This window comes from Accipiter gentilis, chromosome 18, assembly GCF_929443795.1.
Source record: "Accipiter gentilis chromosome 18, bAccGen1.1, whole genome shotgun sequence".
NCBI classification, from domain to species: domain Eukaryota; kingdom Metazoa; phylum Chordata; class Aves; order Accipitriformes; family Accipitridae; genus Astur; species Astur gentilis.
In genome coordinates, this window is record NC_064897.1 from 25200239 (window position 1) to 25223759 (window position 23521).

Consider the following 23521-nt stretch of genomic DNA (forward strand, 5'->3'; position numbering starts at 1 on the left):
ACAAAATCCATTTGATTCTGTAGTTGTCTGAAAAACAAGAAATTCAGCTAGCTTCCCAACTTACACTAGTTTTTGTTCATATTCTATTCAATCTTTGAGAGAGGCTCCATGCCTTACATCCAAGGATATCCTATTCTTTATGATGTCCCTACAAATGTAAATTCTGTGCTGTCAGCCCCAGCAAACACACTTTCATAGGAGACTCCACTTTGAATTTTGGTTAACCCCCTCCCCCCCAAAACAAACCCCGAAGGATTATGCAGCTGAGCTGTCTTCCCCCTCTTGTCCCCATCTCCTTTCTCAATAATGAAGTTCTGCAGAGAAGTCTCAGGCCACCAAGTAGGAAGGGAGAAAGCTGTACTCCTGTGGTTCTACTTATTAGTGCTAAAGGATGTACCAGCTGTGAGATTATAGGAGGTGCAATTGCAGCTCTGAGCGCCTGAAAAACCTATCAGCGAGGGTTAATTAATACAAAAGTCTTCTGGTTTTCGCATAGTTTTTTCTATTATCAAGAGAAGGACTCCTATACTGTGGAAAATCCACGCTTCCACCTAGCAGATAAAGCATTTGCAATACTAACCTGTGAGCTGGATTTGCTTCCATGGTGGTGGTGAGGTGTCATTCACTGTAGAGTATCCATCTGCTTGTTGTCATACTTAAATACGAACTGAATGAACTCCCCCCATCTGCCAAAGTCTTGTCTTCGATTACAGAAAGAAAACAGCAGGAAGGAGGTCAAGGTCAAGTAAAGCAGATAAACATATGATTAACTCTGAGCAGATAATGACTCACCTGTCTTCAGTGGGAACAGCCTGGTACTGATGTGTCTGGTTGAACCAGGGTTGGAGGAACAAACCAGATTGAAGGGAATGACAATGCAAAATTTAAAAGTAAATAAAAGCTTAAAGATGAAAACAAAACAGTCCATGACCTCTTTTTTTTTTTATTTCCATCTGAAGAAACAACAGCCGGTAGGCTCCTGAAACCAGCACATGTCAAGTCAGACACTGGAAAGGAATTGAGAGGATTATTTCACAATTTTATTGCACAACTGAAAATTAACCCTTTTTTTTTTTTAAATATTTACAAGCCATTTATTTTGCACACACAATCTAAACAGCATTTTCCCCCATAAAAGTGTCACCTAGAAAACTTACACATGGACTGAAGCATACATGTAAACTAAGTGGTTTGTGTTAAATGCACGTTGCCTCAGTCTAACCCTGGAGGGGGATGCGCTTGGGAGATGGGGCAGCAGAAGGAAAGAAGACAGATTTTTCTTTTTTCTTTCCTGAAACTTTACTTAAGAAACTTTCCCCAACATGGAGAGAGAAACAAAAGAGTTCAGTATTAGTTCAAGCAGAAGGCCAGCCAGTCAGGTAATGTACTGACAGGGTGGTGAGTTGAAGATTCAAACCCCTCCAGTGCCACAAGTCTTGCAAGATAATTACAAGCCTTGTTTTCATGCATGGCTCACCCAAAAAGTCACGACATCCCAATTTTCCCCTGGAGAATGTAGAATCACCTTGGTCATGACAGAAAAGGAGCGAGGTTTGAGTCTTAAGAAGAAACAGACGTGAAAGGCTGTTGTTGGTTGTTTTTTTTTTTTCCTTCTTTCTCACAGATTTCTTACCTGCACTTTTGCAAAAGTGCTGGCTGACACACTGCCAATGCTGCCCCTGCTCTCGGCAGAGCTGCACAGTGATAACACAGTGCAACGAACGTTGCACAACTTGACCAGCAATGCCAGGGGTAATATTTTAACCACCATTATGAAGCCCACAGCTTTGTGCTGAAAACGAGTGCTTTCTGGGCTGTTAGCATAAGCTGTCTGTCACAACGTGTATCACAGTCTCTGGAGTCCACAAATCACTCCCTCCCATGGCTGATCCACCCACACTTTTTCCATCATATAGATTGTTGTTTTCAAGTTTGTCAGCTAATATTGAGTATACGGCCTTGTAGCACTTACTGCTTAGTTTCCCGGGGATTTTGACACCTGCAATCTTAAAGGAGTAGGTGGTAGCTCTAAAACTGATGCTCACTGGCTCAGATTTGTCCCACGTTACTTTGGGCAGATGTACACCTGAGGCACCTGCGTGGGGACCATCAGCACTGTAACCTTTTCTGCTAGTCAGAGAGCAAAGGGCGATGAACAGAAATGCCCTCGGCAGAAGTCTGGCTCGCTCCATTGACTATCAAAGGAAACTAAGGGGACCAGCCCCAACACCGTGGGTCTCAGACAGCCGCCAAGTTGCACGGGCTGAAGCTGAGCCCGGCTGCTTCCAACTGGGCACCTAAAAACCTAGGGATTCTGGCATTGCAAGGTACATTTGGTGTTTAGATCGCTTTGGTGCTACCTTTCTTCAGGTATTGGACCCTCTGCTGTAGGGTGGAGAAAAAGAGAAAGTGATGCCAACATGATCTATAACGAGTTTGGAAGGAAAGGGAATGTTTATAGACTCGTTACGCTAGTTAGTGCTTGTCCATTGGGAACCATGCTACTGGGACACGGCTTTGGGAAAGGCAATTCAAATGCATAGGAAAAGCGAAACCTATGGCCTCGGACCAAAGGATCTATGTCAAGTCTTCTAAAGTCATTGTTTCTTCCAGAGCCACACAACCACCATTGTCATCTTATGCATGGCTACCAACTTGTAGTAATGTGTCAGGTCCTAAGGAACGATCATGTTTTGGCATTGACAGTATTGAAGGCCTAAGTCTCTCCCTCTCCTCTTGCCCAGCAGCCCAAGTATTTGTTTTCTCTTTTTTTTTTTTGAAATGAGTTCTTACAAGTTTAAAGAAGTCAGCAACTGAGAGATGTCTTTTTCTATGTAATAGTTACAACCAGACCCCAGTGCTGTGGAAACTGTCTATACTGTCTTTAAAATACCTGTCAACACCTACCTAAGGCTAGTATGAACATAGATTTAGGGGTGCAGCAGATTGGGAGTGTGGAGAAAAAGTGGAAAACCTGAGAATGGGCTGGCTGAAGAAGGATCCTGAAATTGAGCCCTAAAGAAATAGTAGATAATTTGTAATTTGTAGAAACTTGTGCTAAAACTTATGGCTTGAGTAGGTTACTCATCAGTAAATGCTGCTGATTTCAGCCCCACTGGATTACTTGCAATGACTCTCTTCCTTTCAAAACAATATTTTTCTGGAAGATACAGAGGTGTAGTGGACCGAAAAGTTTGAACACTACGGATATGCTAAGAATAAAACAAAGCATAGTGATCTCATTCTTACAGCTTCAAATTGCTGAATTTTCTCTCAGGTATAGGCTTGAAGATTGAAATTGGACACCCCCCCCCCCGCAGAATAAATTTGTGTGGAGGGCCAGGTGCCGTGCCAGAAACACTGCTTTAGCAATGAACTCACGCAGTGGTCTAGCACAAGCCAGTAGTCTTTCATACTTACTGGAAGAGACACTGCTAAGATAGAAATAAAACCTGTGATAGCACAGAGGAAAGAAAAATCCCCCAGGCCACAGGAAACGCTCTCTCTGCACGAAAGTGGTGTTGCAGACATCTCGCCGACCCCTCAGTACTATTCTTCACCCCAGACAATGCTGTAATGTTTGCAAGTCTGATTGATGCAGAAGAAAGCTGTATCAGCTTAAGAAAATAGAGTTTTGCCAACTGTTAATTTCACATGTGAAGATGGAAATGAAAGCAACAAAAATTATAAAACATGTGTGATCTAATTCAGAGTTGTTTTTATTACATACACTTGTTTTGCTCTATGAAGTGTAATCAGAAAGAAGATGACCATGCCTGTATTTGCTGCGCTCATGACAAAAGCTGGCAGGTTAACTTGGTGGATATTTTGCATTGATGAATCTCCATGAATGTTAATCCTTGTGGGTCCTTACAGAACCCATTGCTTTTTTTTTTTTTTGGATTGCCTTTGCTGTTCTTTGAAAAAACCCTGACAGTGAAAAGTAAAAGATGTAAACTCTCCATGAGCCATTTGAACCCGTATGGCAATATTTATGGATGTTATGGACAGAATGCATCATTTCATTTATCTGTCCGCTCTCTTATCAACACAGACAGCAGAAGCTTACTGCCCAGCCTGAACACCGAGCCTCAGGCCAGCTAGATTAATTGGTGCTAATACAATTAGTAAACACGGGGCAAGGTGTCGAGGGAAAATACACATATCTCTTGTTCTCATTCTGAACCAGCAAACTGCTGAGTCCCATCTCTTCCTAACCCCAAGGGGCCTCTGTCACTCACGGCGAGTATACAGCTAAAATGCAGAAAAGCTCAGCAAAGTCTATCATCAGAATAATAGGTTTTGTACTGAACTCACTATTGCCATCTAAAAAAAACTCGAAGCAGACAGCAGTGCGGCTTCCTTCCTGCTGCTGGTTGTTAGTTCCGACTGGATGAGGAGTTCATGGATCAATCAGCATTGGATAGCTTTTCCTGTCCTTATAGCATCGCTGGAGAGCACCGCTGGAACAACAGATCCACAGGTAGATCAAAAGAAGAAATTCTACGTATCTCGCCAACTCCAGCTTTGCCCCAACCATTGACCTCAGGGCTGACAATTTAAAAAAGGCTGGGTAGTCAGACTCCTACTGTCATCAAGCTGCTACTATATTTTTTTTTTCTTTTTTTTTTCTTATGAGCACCAAAGGAGCAATGTGGGAATCCAAGGAACTGAAACAATTTAAACACCTTTGAGCTGATAATGGTTTAATCTCAGTGCTGACTTTTATGAATTTTACAACCCACAGAATTTACTACAGGTGGGCCACGTCGGCCGGTATTGGATAAGAAACGCCACAGATCCAGAAAGAGCTTAGTCCAACCACAGATCCTACGAACCGATCATCTGAGGAACCTCAGAATTTTACCTTCCTCATTCCTCTGGAAATTTGGCTACTTAAAACAAACCCTCGTGGCCCTCCCGCTCAATTATTTACTCCGTCTTTTCACTGCTTACCTGACAGACTGCTGATAGTCTTTAGAGTGCTCCCAGAGATGGAACAGACATGCCTGGACAGAGCTGGGATTCATCACTCTTGCATGTTCAGCTGTTAGCATTCATAGGTTGGGGGTGAGTGCTACAAGGCCTCCGAGTGTGCAATTTCGAACAGCTCCGTAGGATCCCTCCACACAAGAAAAGCCTGTAGAACAGAACTGCAGGCATTCTGCTCAGAAAGCCTGAGAGCGTGGGGGATAATTGATTTTCCTAAATCACAGTTTAAACCTATCCTTTGGAAAAAAAGAATAAAAAAAAAAGTCTGGCTTTGCTCAGAATCAAGGCAGCTATCATATTATGAAAAGCTCAATGAGAGCAAAAGTAAAAAGAAGTATCACCCAGCTGCTTCATTCCCTGAGTACCATCCACCCTGTGCATAGAATGAAAGGAGAGTCCTCTAAAAAAACCCAGCAAATGATTGTGTAGAGACTATGTCCTACTACTTATGTGCCGGGGGACAGAAAGAAGTTGTATGAGCAAATCACCAGCTCCACCAGCAACTTGAAATTTCAGATCCTCTAACTTTCACATGACTCATTTTGCAGCCTTAGCAGGAGTCTTGTGATATAATGATTAACACTGAAAACTCGCACATCCATTGTCTGAGAATTATGTTACTATAATACTAAGGAACAGGCTTAGCTTGGCTTGAATTACTTGGCCTCATGTGTTTGGGGACCTCTTCTTGAGTATATTTGGTGAGAGTGGTGTCTACACGCCTGATTGGAGAATTACCCCCAGGTCAAAACCATTTCTTTTGGACTGAAATCTTGTATCTCATGGCAATGGACCATGGAGCTCAAATGCAGCCTTTGTCACCTGCACAGTGACTTCCCATGAATCCATGTTGCAGAGGTTTAGGACATTTTAACCCTACAGAAGCAGTAATTAGCTGGGAGATAGGAAGCTGTTATCCTATGAGGGGAAACTACAGCACAGAATGACGGAACAGATACTAAGCTCTTAGACCGGGTTTCAGATCTTTTGCATCCTGACACCCTCAATGAGCTAACACTTCCATTGCAGTACCCATTAACATGTCTGGACAAATACATTCATATGATCCATCACCCAAATAAGTAATTGGCTGGCTTTCTAATTCCCAGATTATTTTTTCAACTGATCATAACAATTCTACTCTGCAGAGCAAACAGACCCCAAACCCCAAGTTGTCGTAAGAGGAAAATGTTCCGGCCAACCGACACGCACATAGTTCCTTTTGAAATTCTCAAGGAGTTTGTGTCTTGTTTTGGGGATGTGTAACTACTGATGAAAACAAATTCCTATAAAAGCAAAGTATTTCTAAATCCAAATTTGTAAGCATTTCCTGAGCCATAATTTGCTGTGCACAGCCAGAAGCTTTTCAAAACTTAATTTTGTATTGTGAACCAAAGTAACAATCTTCAAACAATCCCCAATTCACCTAAGTGTTTGGATGTAAACAGACCTTCTAAATATACATTATGAATTACTACTGTAAAAATGACTTCATTTCGCTATCAATGCTTCTGCATTCTCAATACTGCAGTGGAAATACTAGGTTATTGGCTGTCATTGTCTACTAGTGACTTCTTTGTTTCAGTCTCACTCACTGGAGTTGCAGAAACTTAGCTGCTTTCTTTTCCTAAAATTGAAATATTTTTTGAGCTAACAATGATTGATTCTTTTTTTAGCACTCTCACATCTAATGTATTAGACCTTGTTGAAATTCATAAATAATGATGCTCACCCCACTTGCTGAGCTTGCTGTGTTCTCCTGTTGCTGCACTGAAACCTGAAGAACCCCCGCACAGTATCTGGCAGAATAGGAAGGAATGTCCTGTGCAATGCCTAAGAGTAATATCTCTGCTGATTTGCCAGGACTCCCAGTGCTGCTGGTCATTAATCTTTCTCAGCCAAAACCAGATGGGGCTATTAGGCAGGCTGGAGTAATGGGGGAAACTGGCAAGATACAGAAGGGAATGCATTACCTTCTGGATAGAACTGCATGTAAAAATGAGAACATTAAAAATGTATTTTTCATATTTAATTGGACAATGTACGATTATACCTACCAGAAAATAATGCGCAATGTGTTTTGTGCAGGGCATTTATAATACTGTTCAGCTGTGCTAGCGCCTTATTTTCCCCTGCGGAGAGAAACAGTAGCTACAATTCTGACAAGGTTTTTGTGCTTTTCCCTCTAACACAGGGCTTACTCTGCTGCAACAGCTACTGCAAATAACACTACAAAGTGCCTCCGCTTGTTGCAGTAAAAGGAAAATGCAGTTTATGATTTACATACAAACCACATGAAGCCTACCAGGTAAAAAAATCAGTACGTTAGGAATAACGTGAGCGTATGTGATATTCAGTCTAACAAAAGCGATGGAACCGCAGGTACAGCTGCTGATTCCTTTATGTCACGGAGTCCAAGATAATGATTACAAATAGAAAAAAATTGCAAATTATGAACTGGAACCAGATTGCTCACATAGGAAACTAGCAAGGCTGGAAGAAATTACTAAAAGTAGGACTTGGGGAAAAATCTGATAGATACTAAGGACTACCTGGGATAAACAAAGACATTTTCTAGGTCTGCCAGGTAGGCAAATAGTAGATGACCCTTAGCCAGAAAATGATAGCATGGAAACTACAGCCAAACATTTCGAGGTGTATACTGTGACAGCAGAGAGAAATCATGGAAACGTATTAGAAGGTTACAATAAGGCATTAAATAAAGGCAAGTGCTTTGCCCAAAACTTAAACTTGCAAAGCCTGTTACATCAAAGGGAGAAGCATGAAAACAAAAATAGGAGGATTGGGTGCCAGCCAGCAGATTATTATTTGGAATAATAATTATGTCTGAAATGTGGTGGGATGTCAGAAGGTGCTGGGAAACACACAGTTCACGCTCTGGGACTGAAAAGTTTGCAGTGATTCACGTGTCAATGTTTTGGAGTGGAGGGGGAAAAGGGAGACACAGAACAAAATGTGTCAAGATAAGAGCCCAAATTAGAAGAACAAAAGAATTTTGTAACATTGTATTTCTGATCCCTTGACTAGGAAAAGGTTAGCATTCAGGAAGGTTTAAAGAGAAAAACAGAAGCCATCAAAACCTAGCAGGCTGATATTTGATATAAAAATTTAAAAACAACCCCCCCTTAAAGAATCAGTGGCCCTAAATAAAAACAAAAGAAAAACCTGAAATCCCGAGATTAAAAATGGGAAGGGCTTATAAATAGCTATGGAGTATGGTATCCCTTTAGATAAATGGCAGACAAGGACAAGGAAATGCTGGTACGACTAACTTGGAAATTTTAGAAGTGATTCAGGCCAAACAGGAACCCTTCAGAGAAGAGAAATCAAAACTCTGTAAAGCCGAAAGGAAGGTACGTAATAGTTAAGATGGAGTTTGAGCAAGCTAAGAGGGAATCTGAAGAGCAAAAAAGGGTAGGACGTTAAAACTGAAAATATACATTTGCTCAGTATCCCAAAAGCAGAAAACCGGAGATAACCGGTAGGCCACCCCAAACAATAAGTAGAAGAAACAATTAAAGACAATAAGGACATTGCCAAGAATCTAAATGATTTATTTGCATCAGTCTTCACTAGAGAGGGTGCTGGCGTGATACCTAAATGAGAGACTCACACTTTCCAAATATCAAAGATAAGGAGAGGTCATAGACTGAAGACTCAAGAGAGAAATTGGTGGAACAAATCAATAAATCAAAGGCATTAAGTCACCAGGTTTATCTGATATTTCTTGAAGATTTCAGGAGAAAACTGAGAATTAAGTAACAAAGTTGCCAGCAAATACCTACTACAGCAGAGGACTGGAAGACAGTGTTACAACTGAGTTGGGGATTTTTGTTGTTGTTTTTTTCATGGTGATGGAGGAGCCCTGGCAGTTACAGACAGATATGTAATCCTAATTTGCTATCATGTAAATTGGCTGAAAAGTGTTAAAAAAACCCAAGCCCCACACCTCCCAAATTATGAAGCACATCATAGACAAACATGACATGACAGATACAAGTCAGTACAGTGTCAATAAGGGGAAAAAAAGGGGCTCTTTGAACCTACCACCAATCTTTGAGCTGGTTACACCAGCCAGCACACCTAAGCCTACCCAGGAGGTCTCACGACTCGCTGTACAGACAGGCAAGCAGCAAACATTTACCTCCCTTCTCCCCCATCCGCATCTCATGACCACTGAGGACAGAATCACGTTCATGTGGATAATGGCACATCCAAACAATGTACAGGTCCGTGCTACAGGTTATGCTGCTGCAGGGCAATCCAGTCCATCCTTTGGGCAACATTGTTAAGCCAAGGAGAAATGTACATCTGGAAATAAAGTTTGTAATATATATGAAACATAATGGTGGCCACACTGAAGCTCTGACTGGGGATTTTATGTAGGTACAACCAGTGGTAGCCTCTCTTAGGATCAGCTTTTGGTACCTTTCTGCACATTAGCTAATCAACAGGACTCTGTGCTGCAGGGTTCTTCTCATTCTCGATATGCAGAGTGACCTGGGCCCTTAATGGTGATACAGGACTTGGGGAGTTAAGATTTTGGGTTTTTTAAAAGAATGTATCTTAGCCAAGACTGAGCACTCATTTCACTTCTTCCCAGCTCTTCCCAGCTTTTTATGTAAATCTTTACATAAAGCCATTAAGAACAGAAGAAAAGTACTTTGGAAAATTATGTGGTGATGTATTCTTATGCAGCCAACACTCCCAGGGGAACAAGTGAAAATTACACATAGCCTCCCGCCCCTTTTTATTTCTTGTCAAAGATGTTGCCTTTTTTGGCTTTTCTCATATATACACAGCATGATGAACTGATATTTGTAGTTTAAATGTCTGGTTTAACCGCGTGGTTTCCACCGTAACAGAAAGCTCTCACGAAATGTCAGGTTAGAAATAAAACCAAGCTCTAGAGGGATGAGGTGGGGAGGAAAGTAGAAGGTCCAGTGGCTGAAAAACAAAATGGAAAAGAAGTGAGCAGAACGGAATGTGGATCCATTTCCCAACTCAGGCAGTGGTATCGGTACGTGTGGTTGTATGGGGATCTGGGGCAGGGAGACAGACGCATTTCTCACTGAGTTGTTTCTGCTTTCTCTATTAACATTGCAACAGAAATTACAAATAGCCCTGCAAGGGGTAGTGCATTAAACCTCATCTCTTCATCCCATGTAAACACAACATTAATACTGAAGAATAAAGAAAATTTTAAAAAGTCCAGTGTCTTGTTTTCTGCATTTTGCTTGTTAGGTTTCCTGTCCGCCCTCCAGCATATTCCTGTGTGTACCGAAGTTGTGAACTTGACCAGCCCACGTTCAAGCAAACACTTACACTCAGATTCCCAACACATTCTTTTCTCCCCCTCGAATGGGGAGTTTATTCCTAACAGTTCTGCTCCTTTTATTTATAAACTCCTTTAACGAAGTAGTTCTGAGACCTTGCAGCAGGCAGCAGGAGAGCACCAAGGCTGCTAGTTGCCATGTTTATATTCCCTGTTCAGCAAAGAAGTCCACTTAAAGCCCAAGGCCCAAAGCCTTCACGGATGGGCATGCACCGAAATGAGCCTACAAATCAATATCCCCCCGCACAATGTGCCTTATAGGCAAAATCCAATTCCTGCCTAAAAAAGATAAAGAGTTACAGCCAGGCCCTTTATTTTACGAGACACACACGAACAAGTTGCTCTGGTGAAAACAGACCTTACACTGACAAATTTTGTTCACTTGCCAGCAGAGCTACTGATTTTCTTTACTGGACCACCAGAACTGAGGATGGGAAAGAAACACGAGGGAGACATTTCCTTGGCAAGGAAAGGAGCAGCATTTAGGACTGGGGAAAAGGCAGGGTGGGGCATAGGGGATTTTCCTGATAAAACAACTGATTTGAGAATAAAAGACCAACCGATATCATGTATACACCTAAACCAGTAACACACCTTCTCTGGAGCGCAGTATTGTATAAGCATCCCCTTCGTTTTCAAGGCTAATTCAGACCTTTGGCTCATCCTGCATTAACAAGGTCATCCATGTTAACAGGGCCCCTGTGAAAGTTCACAGGGGAAAGTTCCCTTTTAGAGTAGTGCAGATTTGAAATTCACAGGACAGCGACCCGAAGATCTTCCTTTACAGATAAAAAGCATGTCAAATTATTAAATAGCAACATGAAATCCTATATTCTGAAGGTCTGTCTTTGCTCTGCAGTTAAGAGAGCAGAGTGCATTCCCAGCCCCTGCCCAGTCCCCACGGCGGGCTCGTGGCCGGCCCCTCTCGCTGACACCTCACGAATGCTAAAGCTGAAAGGCCTGGGGTAGTCGGGGAAGGGACGAATGAGCATAGTCCGAAGACATGTCACTTCAAATTTCTACCGTTAGAACTGCCGAGTATGGTATAAAAACAGAAAGTATTTCTCCGTTCCAAGTTTGAAGACCGGACCCCAAACGTTGAGCGACTCCTCCCTCCAGCGTCCCCGTTTCCCGCACACGGGCTCCGTTGTGCTAGCTGTTGTTCTCCGCCGTGAGATATTTGAGGGCTGCGAAGCCGTAGTGGCGCGACATATCCTGCTGGAACTCCTCCTTCAGGGTCTTGAGACAGATGCGGTATTGCTTGTTGGAGCGAAACTTGGTGATGTCGAAGCTGGGGGCGTGCGGCATGTGGATCATGTAGGCGTTGGGCAGCACCGTGAACTCGTACTCCTGGGGGAGAAAGACACCGGCTGTGAGGGGGGTCCTGAGCCCTCTTGCAATGCACGTCTCTCGTACCTCCGCAGTCAAACATCCTCCATCAAGTGACAGTGCAGTGTGGGTCTCAGAAGCAACAAACCCATACAGATATGTCAAATAAGCCTTCTGTTTTTTTAAAGTTGCTTTTTCCTGGTTTTATGAAAGATCAACTTTCTCTTTTAAAATGTTTTACTCCATATAAGCCAAATGATGGGGCAACAGTACAAAGGGCATGCTCAGAGCCATGTCTGCAGCGCAGATTTTGCGGTAGTGTCCTTGCAACCAACACAGCTGTGACTGCACACAGCATGAGTCTCAAGTGTCCATGTAAAAGCATGGTTTTGCCCCTACAATTTATCTGGCTTGGGATGCTGGAATAAGCTAATTTACAAAGGCATACACTGCAACACACACGTTGCTTTGCCTGTGTACTAAGATACAGTGACAAAACTGTCCAGAACTATTTATAAACCTGAAATAAGGGAGACTATGATATCTTTTATAGGCAATGTGTGAAAATGGACCTGCTAAATCCATAGGCTTTGAGAAGGTTTTGCGCAAATTAAGTTCTCCTTCACAAAGTATGAGATACTGGCTAATTCCCCTGCTCCTCTAAAACTACTTCAATAATTCTCTTTATTTATGTCTGAACAAGTTCTTTGACAATTTTTGTTGTTAAAAAAACGATGGTTCATTTAAGTCTCAATTATTCCTGTTAGATTTGTTCCATTTTTATAATTAAATACATGATCATTAGAGCAAAGCTAGAAAAAGACTGCTTCTTAGACAAGGATGTCTAAGAAGTAGGATGTGCAAGAACCAGATAACTGCTCCTGCAAGGAACTGGGCAGAAAAGAGATGTGAACCACCCTAACTACCCAGACACTACCTCTTTTTTCATAAGAAATTTCAAAAAAATATGACTTGTATGGGATTCAAATGACAAAGAAACTTCAAAGACTCCACAGACAAATTTCCTGTTGTCCTCACACGGTTCCAATACAACCGTTGCTGTATTGACTCATTAACCATCTCTGCAGAAGACAGTGGGCAGGGAAGGAACAGCCCCAGATCATGCTGGCTTTATAAGAAATGGTGCACAACTTCCCCTGCTTTGCAAAGTCCAGTTACTTGTAGATTTAGCAGTCTGTGCAAAGACACAGAGTATCTGCAGCACAGAGGCAGAGTATTCCAAAAACATTTTGTTAGGGAAAGTGATTTATAGGAGAGAACATGCTTGTGCCAATAAAGATTAGTGTTTCACCTATAAATCCTTCCTCACTTAACAAAATATGATCAGCCTGGAAAAGACTGAAAATTGCTGGGTTACGATGCTACCAGAAACCAAGTGTTTGAGCAACACAGCCCCAAATGAAACCCAAACTGATGGAAAAAAATGAGCGGAATGCAATGTGGATCCATTTCCCAGCTCAGGCAGTGGTACTGGTCAGCTCAAAGCGTAGCTATGGCTGCAGCGCTGTCCCAGAGACACCTATGAAACAGCAGTACGTGTTGGACAGCTAGGTGCAGCTGCAGCTGCATGGCTGCTCCTTTCTCATTATGGGAACGCCTGTTCCCTGCCAGACAGTGCTAAAGCGGTAAATCTTTGTGCCAGATTACAATGCTGTCATATATGGGAATGGGCCCCTCTGAGCTTCTGTTTAGGGTGACAAATGTACAGCAAGAGCAAAATAAACTGATGCTCACAGGCAGAACTCATTTAGCTGGAAGAGACTTAGAACTAACGGGGAACCAAATGCGAAAACAAAGGCTGGCATGATGGAGTAAGGAGAGCTGATAAACTACAAAATATGTCTCTACGGGACCTTAAAACTAAAGGCTGAAGCTGCAGAGGAAGATACATCCCCCTCATACAATCTTTCTTTTGTTCTCCGTTTGCGTCTCAAGTCTGTAATCCTGCAGGTCAGGGACCAGCTATGCTCTGCAGTGTAAACTGTTCAGCACAGCAGTGCTCCCATCCCTCCGAAAGGCCTTCAAGGCACATAAAGCCTTCCAAAACCTTACCAGTCTGCTGCTAATAAGCCCCTTTGAAAGATGCTGGGCTGGGGTTCTGGAAAAAGGATTGCTCACAGTCTAGTTCCGCAGCCACTGGAAGAGCAGGGAAAGGTTTCCTAATGGCCCATCTCTACTATCAGGAAACGTCTGTCGAGAAAGCAATGCACTTGCAGGAACGTCTGCACCCACCTCACAGGTTAAAAATTCTTTAGACGGAGACTGTCATTATCTATGTATTTGTACAGCATCCAGCTCAGTGGACATCTGCATACCCCCAGAATAATAATGACTGTTATCTCCAAGCTGTGTGCTGCTCTGAAGGACGGCAGGGGCACAGGCCCTTGGTAAGGAGTCTGCAAGCGTTCTCTTGACAGACTCCGCAGTTGTGAGGATCAGTGAAATAGTTCAGCTGAGAAGCTGCTCTGCCTTCTGGTAACGAAGCCAGCCAAGCAGCTGGCAGCAACCTGATCTGTGGACACCCTGAAGGAGAGGAATGCCATAGGGAGAGGTAGCTGTGTGATCCCACGTCCCCCTCCAGGCTGATTTTGTGGGAGAACAGGCCAATACCCACGTCACTACGAAACTGAAACTTCTTTTCAATGTGAGAATGTTTTTAGGACTGGAAGAGTGAGAAAAACAATTCCCCAGAGTTAGTACATACCCAATGGCCATTTAAAATATCTGCACTATGATCAACTTTGAAAAATGGTCCAATTTCCCATGTGTCAATCTGTATGCTGGGCAAACATCTCTAACAGAACAGTTAGATAGTGAGTGCTAGATGAGAGCTGCCAGCGGGAACATAAGCCTTGTTACCCAGATTAACAAATAATAAATCATTACCCTGGCACTCTCCACAACCGATGGTTAATTGATTAGTGTTTGGAAAGTGCACTGGAAAATTAAAGTGCTATAGCAAAGCAACGTATTATTATTAATGATAATACAAGGGACAATTTTTTTTCTAGTCTGTAATAATTTTTTCTCAACATAAGCAGGTACAAATTTGTTGGGAAAGCCCCTCTGCAAACAGAGGGCAAGTGCTGCCAGCCCAAGGTGACCGTGTGGTTTTGTAAGCAGAAGTAGAAAATATCCCTCCCACATACGTGCCTGCACACAAATACACTGTAAACCGCATCCCAGAGACACAATCTCCCAGTAACTTGTTGCACGCCTTGTGCTGCTCTGCTTCACATGAACTGGTAAGAGTTGAGCAGAGAAGGATCAGCTATGTTGCAGATACACGGCAGAAGCTAGCATAGGAGGATACAGATGACCAAAAAGCATGGGTTTTGGTTAGCATGAAATGCTACTAGTTCAAAAACTGGGACTGAAACCAAACTAAAAAAACCCCAAACCCAAACTAAAAAGAAATGCCATGACCCAGACCCTGCTGATTAGCACAGTGGTTTGCTTCACATCCAGGAACAGCAGGGAGATGCAAACCCTGCCATCTCAGTGAGCAGCAGCACCGGGCTCCCACAGAGCCATAGTCACTGCCAGCCTCTAAGATCTAGGTCGGTGGCAGGGACCTTGGCAGCTGTAAGAGTTCTTCTAGTGCCAGTCTGGGACTCTCGAGCTTTCTCTGCATCCTTATTCTTATATATTCTGCCCAGCAGCTCCATCCCAAGTCACAGATCCAAGAGGCAGGTAGCCCAAGGATCAAGTACCTGGATCCTCTCAAGTCTGCTCCACAGCCAGAGACTTTGCAAATGTGAAGTCCTTGGCTTTCCAGAGATGTGTTGTAAATTCAGGCCAGAAATTGAAGATGCTTGCCTTGGATTCAATTTAAGATTGCTTTTGGAATTCTAAATTAGTGTTTGGGACACGCCAACCTCTGTTTAACGGAAAAACTTCCAGCTAGGTCTACAGAACCCCTAGTAAGGTGATGAGACTGGCAACAAGGGCTGCAATGTTCAGGCACACTGTTGGGCAAGAGGTGGGCACTGCGGGGCTTGTGCCACGGCGAAACAACGATGTTCTCAGCACTGACAAAGAAACTCAGGCTCAGTTCTCCTTTTAATGGTAGACAAGGACTAAACCGCATGTTCCCAATTCAAGAAGCACTCATTAACGAACTCAGTAAGGCCAGATGAGCACTTTGGTGATGCAAAGCCTAAGGCCCTCCTACAGACCACAGATTTCATTTTCACAACCCTGCTGCCCAGCCCTGGGCGAGATACGCCGGCGTCGTCTCCTCACCTGTGCATCCAGTTCCATGATGTGAGCTACTTTGTTCCAGCCAAATCCAACAAACCGCCTGTCATACTCCGGGCAGTCCTTCCTCACAACAACGTATGGCTCAAAGTCTGCTTCCCACTCGACGCGGTAAGGGGTGGTGGCTGTTCGCCACTTGGCAAAGTTCGTTGGCGCATGCCCTTTCGTCCAGACGTGATACCTGAAACAGACATAAATGGCACGGACGTGGGGGGGGGCAATTAGATAGAACGCATCTTGGTGAGGCAACAAAATGTTACTTGTTAGATGAAATGCTCAAAAATAAGGACATTAGCTTACAGTTCACATCATCATTTTCAGGACATATTGGAGGCAATTTCTAGGACTATTTCCAGCATGCTTCCCAGAGCCTCTACGTGCTCAATGCTTAAACACATCTCGTTGGTGAAGGATAGTGTGAAAACACTACCTAATGCTAATGTGAGAAACAATTACGAAGTACACAGACAGTTCATCTGCACTACAAAGTGCTGTGCCTCGTTCCTAGCAACCAAGCGGCTGTATCAGTGCTCTAAAATCAGTGTGAAATTCTGTAGCTCAGATAAGGTCCCTAAAATTAGCTACTTCTACACCACAGTGACATTCACGATCTGTTTTATATGCAATTTTATAATTTGTATGAGAGACAGCTGCAGCTCTGGATAGATGTTCCGTTTTATTAATTACTGTTATTACTATAGCAGGAGCCAAAGTGCATAATTAAATTAGTAAGTAAAATATTACATAAAGGCTTTCTGCTGTACTTTCTACATTGTGGGGAGTACCCATGTGATCCTCAGGCAAGTAATCAATTTGATTTACAGAAAAAGATCCTTTTATACTTCGCTAATCTTGTTTAGGTCACAGCAGGTCTCCTCCAAGCACAGCTTGAATCCACCCCATTAGTGCCAGGGTCAATGACTCTCTCGCCCACTTATTCTTCTTACACCTTTCCAAAAATCAATGAGACAGGCTCTTTCTGCAGACTCATAGATTAAATAATGAAACAAAGGCATAGCAGGCCATCTGTATTACAGTGCTCAGAGATGCGTAACAGAAGGGGCAAAACAAACATCCTGCCAGTTTGTAATGTAAGGTACATTGAATTCACGGGGATGACTCGTGCTAGAAGTGAAGGGATTTGGACATTAAACATTTGCAGAATTAGGATCTGAGGTAATGTTTCAACCCCAGAAATTCTCATAACATTGCGAGCCGTTGCTAATAACAGGGATGTAAAATCACAACCTAGGAGTTTTAACTTGGACTGTATATTTGTATGGCTTGTAATAGTCAAAACGGAGAGGTGTTCAGCTTTGCTGACTCTCCTTGTTCAGGGGCACTATGGGAGGACAGAATTATTAGGATAGAGCTGGGGTCCCAAGTAACGCATGGTCCTTTGAAGGCTGCATTTCTAAACTGTAAATAGGTTGCAACACTTTCAGATATCTGGCTTGGGGACCTGGAAAAACAAAGCCCTTCTGTATTAAAAAAACTGACGGTGAATTAATTCTCTAGAGATTATTAGAAATCAGTGCCGGATTCACAAAGATGCTTACAATCCATAATGCCCTTTGGAATCATGTCCAAAAAGCCTATCCTTTTTCTTGCTCTTTTGGAAGTGAGTGGGTAACCTGCCCAGTCACCAATGGGCAGCTATCTATGCTGCAAACAAAATACAATCACAATGTGGGATATAAAATGATATGGGATTGTGGAGGATGCTGTATCTTCTAAAATCCTACCTCCGGCATTTTGAAATTAATTATGATCATAATAATAATGATGACTACTAAACACTTACAAAGTGATTTGTATCTTCAAAGCCCCATACAAACTTTGGTTAATTGAGAGATTCCTGCAGAGAAGCAGTCAAATGCTGCTTTTGTTCTAGTAACATTCTCCCAGTGGCTTAAACAGAGGGGGTCCAGGACACTAACCATAAAAACTATCAATTTCTTTCCACCCTTTTTGGGGATATCAGTGTAAGCAGTTACAGCAGCTCAAGTATAACCTCTGTGAGTTGAGAGAACTGATCAGCAGGAAAAAAAAATAAATTGGGAAGAGAGAATGAAGGGAAAGTATGGAGGTGAGATCAGAGAGACAATACAAAGCAGAAAGGAAGGAATAGACCTGATTGCACCAAAAAAAAATAATACAGAGATGATCTACTCGCCTCTTCAGAGTGACTGACGTGAGTGGAGGGAAAGAGGAAGACAAAAGTATGGCTAAGGTCAGGACAAAGAGGAAAATGAACACAGGATGCCCAAATGAGGTGTGCACGCACTAATTATAAAGGAATAATTAGATTGGAAACAAGAATTGTGAGAGTTCAGGATTACATACATCTCTGTACATACAATACATATGGGTCTACATATATATACACACACACATAATCTGCTGGAGCTAGGTCTTGGCCAATGACTCATCACTGCATGAAATTTACTGCAAAGTAAGATATGCACACACCATTACATGGATGTCCATACAGAGGAAGCTACCATACGGGAGTGAGTAACTTCCAACAGACTTTACTCTTGGTGATGCAGTTGTGAGAAGTGGGTTGCTGTCTGTCTTGGTCTTCCATCTCACAGGACAAATGAATAAATCTAATTTTCCTGCTCAGGCCCCTCTCACTCAAAGATTTAAATACACATTTAATTTTAAGGCCACACTCAATCTCACTGACTCCCAGGAGAACTTTGTGAAAATTGCGACCAACATATTTTTCACTGCACTGGCAATTTTGACAAATCCAAACCAAATCATTCGATCTCCATAAAATGGTGATGAGTTTCTTTCCCACGGTTCATAGAAAACAACTGGAAAACAGCCCCTCCCCCCCGCTTTGGATCAAATGTGTCATTTCCATTATCGATTGCTTTTGTTTAAAATAAAATCTCAAAACTATAGTAAACTCAGATAAATAAAATCATTATTCTTCTCAAAGTGTCCTTCCTCCCTGCCTCGCTCAGAGCTTCCCGTTTCAGTGAGAAAGATGATTCGGTGAAAGAAAAACTTTCCCAGTTCTGTTCTCACACGCTGAAACATTTTGCTGGATTGTGGACGCAATCAGTTAATTAGTTAATCGGTTGTTGCTGGTTACGTTTCCTCAATACGATGTGTCTTCTACCAGCTGCGGTCTCCCCGGTGCCTGAAAGCTGTGTCGGCAGTACATTTGCCGTTCGTCAGCTATTACCCAGGCACCGAGCGGGCGCATCCTCGTGAGGCATGGCCAGGCAAACAAAACCAGCAAGCTGGCACAGAGCAACCCGCTGCTGCAGAGGGCTTCCACGCTGCGCACCTTGCCAGCCGCAGATGCTCACGTCTTCCCTTTTTTCTTCTGGTGGTGACTGGGGGATGTAATTGAGAGCCGTTTTGTACTTCTTAGCTGCCCAGAGGTAGAAAAGGTCACCATTTGGAAAAGAGGTGACAAAAGCAATTTCAGTGAGGGAAAGATTGTAATCTACCATGTGGTGTGAGGGACTGGGATGCTGCAGGCGCTCTCAGCAATCACTGTCACAGCAGTCCTCCCCAGCTCACTCCCACCCGCTCAGCCTCGAATTGCAGTGTTATTAAAGCACCTTGAAGGTGGAGGTGGAAATTCTCAGCCCAGATCACAGCTGCTTTGTGGCTGTTGATAGATTTGAGCAATGAAATGAGCCAAAGCAAACTGGGGAAGCATTTGTAAAATGTGTCCTACACATTAATATGTACATCAGCTACAGACCGCGTGTCCTTCAATTCTCATTTAACCTTGCTCTGGCAAAACTCCCACTGATGTTAAAGACTTTTTTGCCTGAGTGAGACTTGAGAAAGGATCTGCAAAGCTGGCTGTGTACCTAATACGCCAACACGCTCTATAGCTTGAAGATGAAATCTGTAGTGGAAGGCCACTGCTGTGCAAGTTGAAAATTTGATTGTTGGTGGAATGTAACATCTGAAAATCCTGAGGGTGTTATTTTCCACTGGAAGGATTTTTTCTTTCAACTGTGGGAGAAACAATTAGTTTCTATCAACAAATCTCTTGTTAATTTGTACGTCTTTGACTGTTACAGAATGATGGGAGAGTGAAGGCACTTGCTCTATCAGTATTCTTAAGTAATTTTCCAGAGAGAGGCATGCCTCTCTCAGTTGCCTCAAGTTTCTATTTCAAGGCAGTCACTGGTAGAAGTAGCGTCAGAATTATGTTTTCCAGGCTCACACAGGCTGTCTGCTATGATGTGTGCATGCAGCCACTTGAGGGAAGGGTGGCTGCTGCAACGAGAGAGGTGTGTAAGACGGGGAATGGAAGAAGTGTGAGGAAAGCTCTAAAGTAAGGGAAGGATGGGAGAGGTGATAAAGAGCTCCACCGGCCACGGATAATACCTAGCTTTTTCATAGTTTTCATCTCTAGATCTCAAAATACTGTAAAAAGGAGAGGTGAACATTGTTACCTGCATTTCAGAGATGGAGAACAGAGATGTAAGAAAGTGAACTGATTCGTGTACCTCCTCCCAGCAGGGCAGTAGTGGAGCTGAGGAGAGAGCGCAGGTCTCCTAGGCCCCCTCTCTGTGCAACATCATAAGGCAATATTGTACTCTTCCCATCGCTGCGATGCTTTACAATTGTCTGCTAATCAGACCTTACCACACATGCCCAAGAGGCTGTTAACCCCTGGTAGTTGCATTTTAAAACCGAAGAGTCTGGCAGATAATAGAAGTGACTTGTTCACAGCCACAGAAGGAGTCTGCTTCTGAGAGGAGCTCCAAATTTAGGTGTTCTTCGCTTCTCAACTTATACTCAGGGTACAGTTTTACCTCTGCATTGAGAAACTCAAGCTGTTTAAGCAGCTGTTTCACACTTCAAAAGAGCACAGGACAAGCCTGCATTTGTTTTTCCAGTAAGTCAGTAAGGAAGCGAACCAACGAGCAGAGAGAAATTATTTTTGGTCACATGAGGCACACAGCTATCCGGATAGTATTTGGCAGCCAAAAAGCAAATTACACGCACATGAGTGTAATGGTCGCGCTTGATTTTGTAGCGCAATAAAAAAATGATGAAAATAAAACAAATTCAATTTAACAACTGAAGTCCTTCAGTAGAGGACTATAATACTACATAAAATGCTGAGCTTACAGATGGAATATATCCACATATGATCCTGTTCACTGCCTCTCTGTGAAAAGGGGAAAAAATATTCCAATAGGTTTCTTAATGGAGCTAGCTAGCTGACAGTGAGAGAGAAAAATCAAATATTCACAAGAACATCAAGAAGATCTTTAGAGATAATGACCACAGATTCAGCAAAAGTACTTTCCATTACCTGAAAGTGAAGAGGGTTCCCATGTCCAACATAGATAGCAGCTCTGCTTTTGACTTGGGGAAGGAGAGGCGGTAGCGTAGGGTCTCAAAAGCAGGTACGATTAGAGCTTTCTTGGTGTTAGCCAGGTCCAGCTGGATGACGGACTTCCTGGCAAAGAGAAACAACAAATAAAAGCAGGAAAATTTTAAACTGAGCAAATCACTTGGCTTTTCAAAATAAAGTGCAGACAAAGGGCAGTTTGATACTGTAAATGTAACTATGACCCACATTTTTTCCCAGGGGTGCTTCATATTTTCTTCTACTTTTGGTCTGCTGCTCTAAGAGCAGGGACACTACCACAGATCAAAAAGAACTTGTGTGTTTGACTGCTCAATGCTGCCCTGCATGTCCAGGGCTGCACAGAGCTGAACTAGCACTCTGAGCACGGCCAACTGACCACCCATTTAAGAGAACCATAATTGAATGTTACTACATATATGGGAAAGAACTGCCCAGTCAACGGCAGTTCTAAAACAAAATGGGTTTTATCCAGGACTTAGTGGGACTTTACAAGATGAGGAGCTGGAAAGGTTGGTTGCATTTCAGCCTAGCTATTCTCTGTGCCACGCTGTGCCGTCAAACTTGCTTTTTACCTCTGCTTTAGAGCTCTATATGTCCTGCAAGGTGAGTGTTACCTTAATATCACTATGGACCAGATATTTGCTCTCAAGAACACTGTTGCTGTGATGGTCGGTCTTTAGTCAAGGCAAGGCACAGATCTACTGCATCAGGACATGGTGCAGATCAGCAAAACTGTACATTAACAGTGTTTTTTTGAGTATTGTTAATCATGCGCATGGTAGTGCCCAGAGATCAGAGCTCATTTGTGCTTGGCTCTGTACATAGGGCAAAGAGGCTGTTTCCTGCAGAGAAGAGCTGTGCACTGGATGCCCTGAGATACCTTGCTTTTTCCATTCTTTTGCTGCAGGTTGTTCAGTGCAGAGACTGTTTCGGTGTGTGCACATACTGCATTTTGCACAATAGGACCCTTCTCCAGGCAGGGGCCTTAGGACGACTGCCCCAGGAGAGCAACAGCTTAGCAACTTTACGCCCTGCCTGCCAGAGGTATTCAGTCTATTCTTTCCTAACAAACTAAGACCTAAAGAAAAAGAAAAAGAAGTTACTTTTCCATCCTCAAACTGAATCTTACTATGCTTGTCATTAGAAATAACTCTGTCTCGATTTTCCTTTCATTATCTTTGTATTTCATAGGAGAAATATGCCTCTCTCTCCCTGTCAAAGTCAGTTCCCTTTAACAGGATTCACTGTCCTGGCTTTTATGTTACTGCAACAAGCAATCAAGGACAATGTTGACAAGCAGCAAACTCTCTACAGCCTTATAAGATGAAGGAATTGGGATCACTGTCATAATAACAGAAGGACCAAGCCAACCACTTTTCCAGGCCCAGAATACCTAGAATTCATTTATATTGCCAACAGAGAAATAGAAGAAGAGCAGGGCTATTTAATAAAATCTGAATTTTAGAGAATTCACATCACCCTATAGGCCTGTTCTATAAAAAGAAATCTGTTCTCAGAGCCTTACTGCAAAGTTTGCATTGTTTAAAGAACCCCTGCCACATTCCAGTGAACTTTTCACAACTGAAGGAGTTTAACAGCATCTTAAAACTTTTTTGTACTTTCTTCACTAGCTACTCCCTCACCACCGCTAATGGCTGAGATATCTGCATGTAAATAAACGACTCCTTCACAATCAGCCTCACGACCTTCCAGAACCGTTGAGCAGTGCCAGGATCCAGTCTTTATGATGCTCTTAATGTTTCTTGCCCTTCACATCTTCTCTGAAAGCAGGGGACACTAACATAGTTTCTCTTCCAACATCTCAGGCTTTCTGGACTCTGTGCAATCTATCAGCCTCGAGCGGTAGAGCTTTGGGGATTCAGTTCTATGAAGGAGCAAGTAACATTCGCAGTGACGCTCACCCTTCGGGCACTGCAAAGAAACAGCAGCTTCCATTTATGGCTGTCACTATCTCTGTTTGATGAAGAGCTCAGAAGTCCCAGGGAAAAATCAAGGCCTTGCTGTGCTTGGCAGTGTCAAAGAGTAGGAGACAATCCTGCCCACCAAAGTTCACAGTCTGAAGCTGAACACAGCTGAACTAGGTATAGGTATCAAGCAAGAGTAACAGCAGAGACTGTCAGAGCAAGTTGTGTTGAAACTAGTGTTGAACATGCTTCATTTTGTAAGATATGGGA

At 42.9% G+C, this 23521-nt stretch overlaps 2 protein-coding genes across 5 annotated transcripts in view; both read right to left on the bottom strand.

Annotated features, from left to right (window-relative positions):
- The window catches only part of SYN3 (synapsin III), a 264723-nt gene extending 264040 nt beyond the window's left edge, over positions 1-683 (bottom strand). Inside the window, exon 1 of one of the 2 annotated variants that reach the window (XM_049822562.1) lies at positions 581-683. The gene's annotated coding sequence lies outside the window, so the exon portion shown is untranslated. The remainder of the gene's footprint in view (positions 1-580) is intronic. The other variant, XM_049822561.1, reaches the window with a different exon arrangement.
- A 293-nt stretch (positions 684-976) lies between these two features.
- LARGE1 (LARGE xylosyl- and glucuronyltransferase 1) overlaps positions 977-23521 on the bottom strand; it is a 291152-nt gene continuing 268607 nt past the window's right edge. The window contains exons 13-16 of one of the 3 annotated variants that reach the window (XR_007508668.1): positions 21267-21413; positions 15944-16139; positions 4957-11698; positions 977-1007 (exon numbers count right to left, since the gene is read on the bottom strand). Coding sequence is in view for 1 of the 3 variants with exons in the window: in XM_049821626.1 (XP_049677583.1) it covers positions 11501-11698; positions 15944-16139; positions 21267-21413 (541 nt within the window). In the remaining 2 variants the exon portion in view is untranslated. Of the gene's footprint in view, positions 1008-1030; positions 11699-15943; positions 16140-21266; positions 21414-23521 lie in introns of those variants that run through there. The other 2 variants (XR_007508669.1, XM_049821626.1) reach the window with 2 other exon arrangements.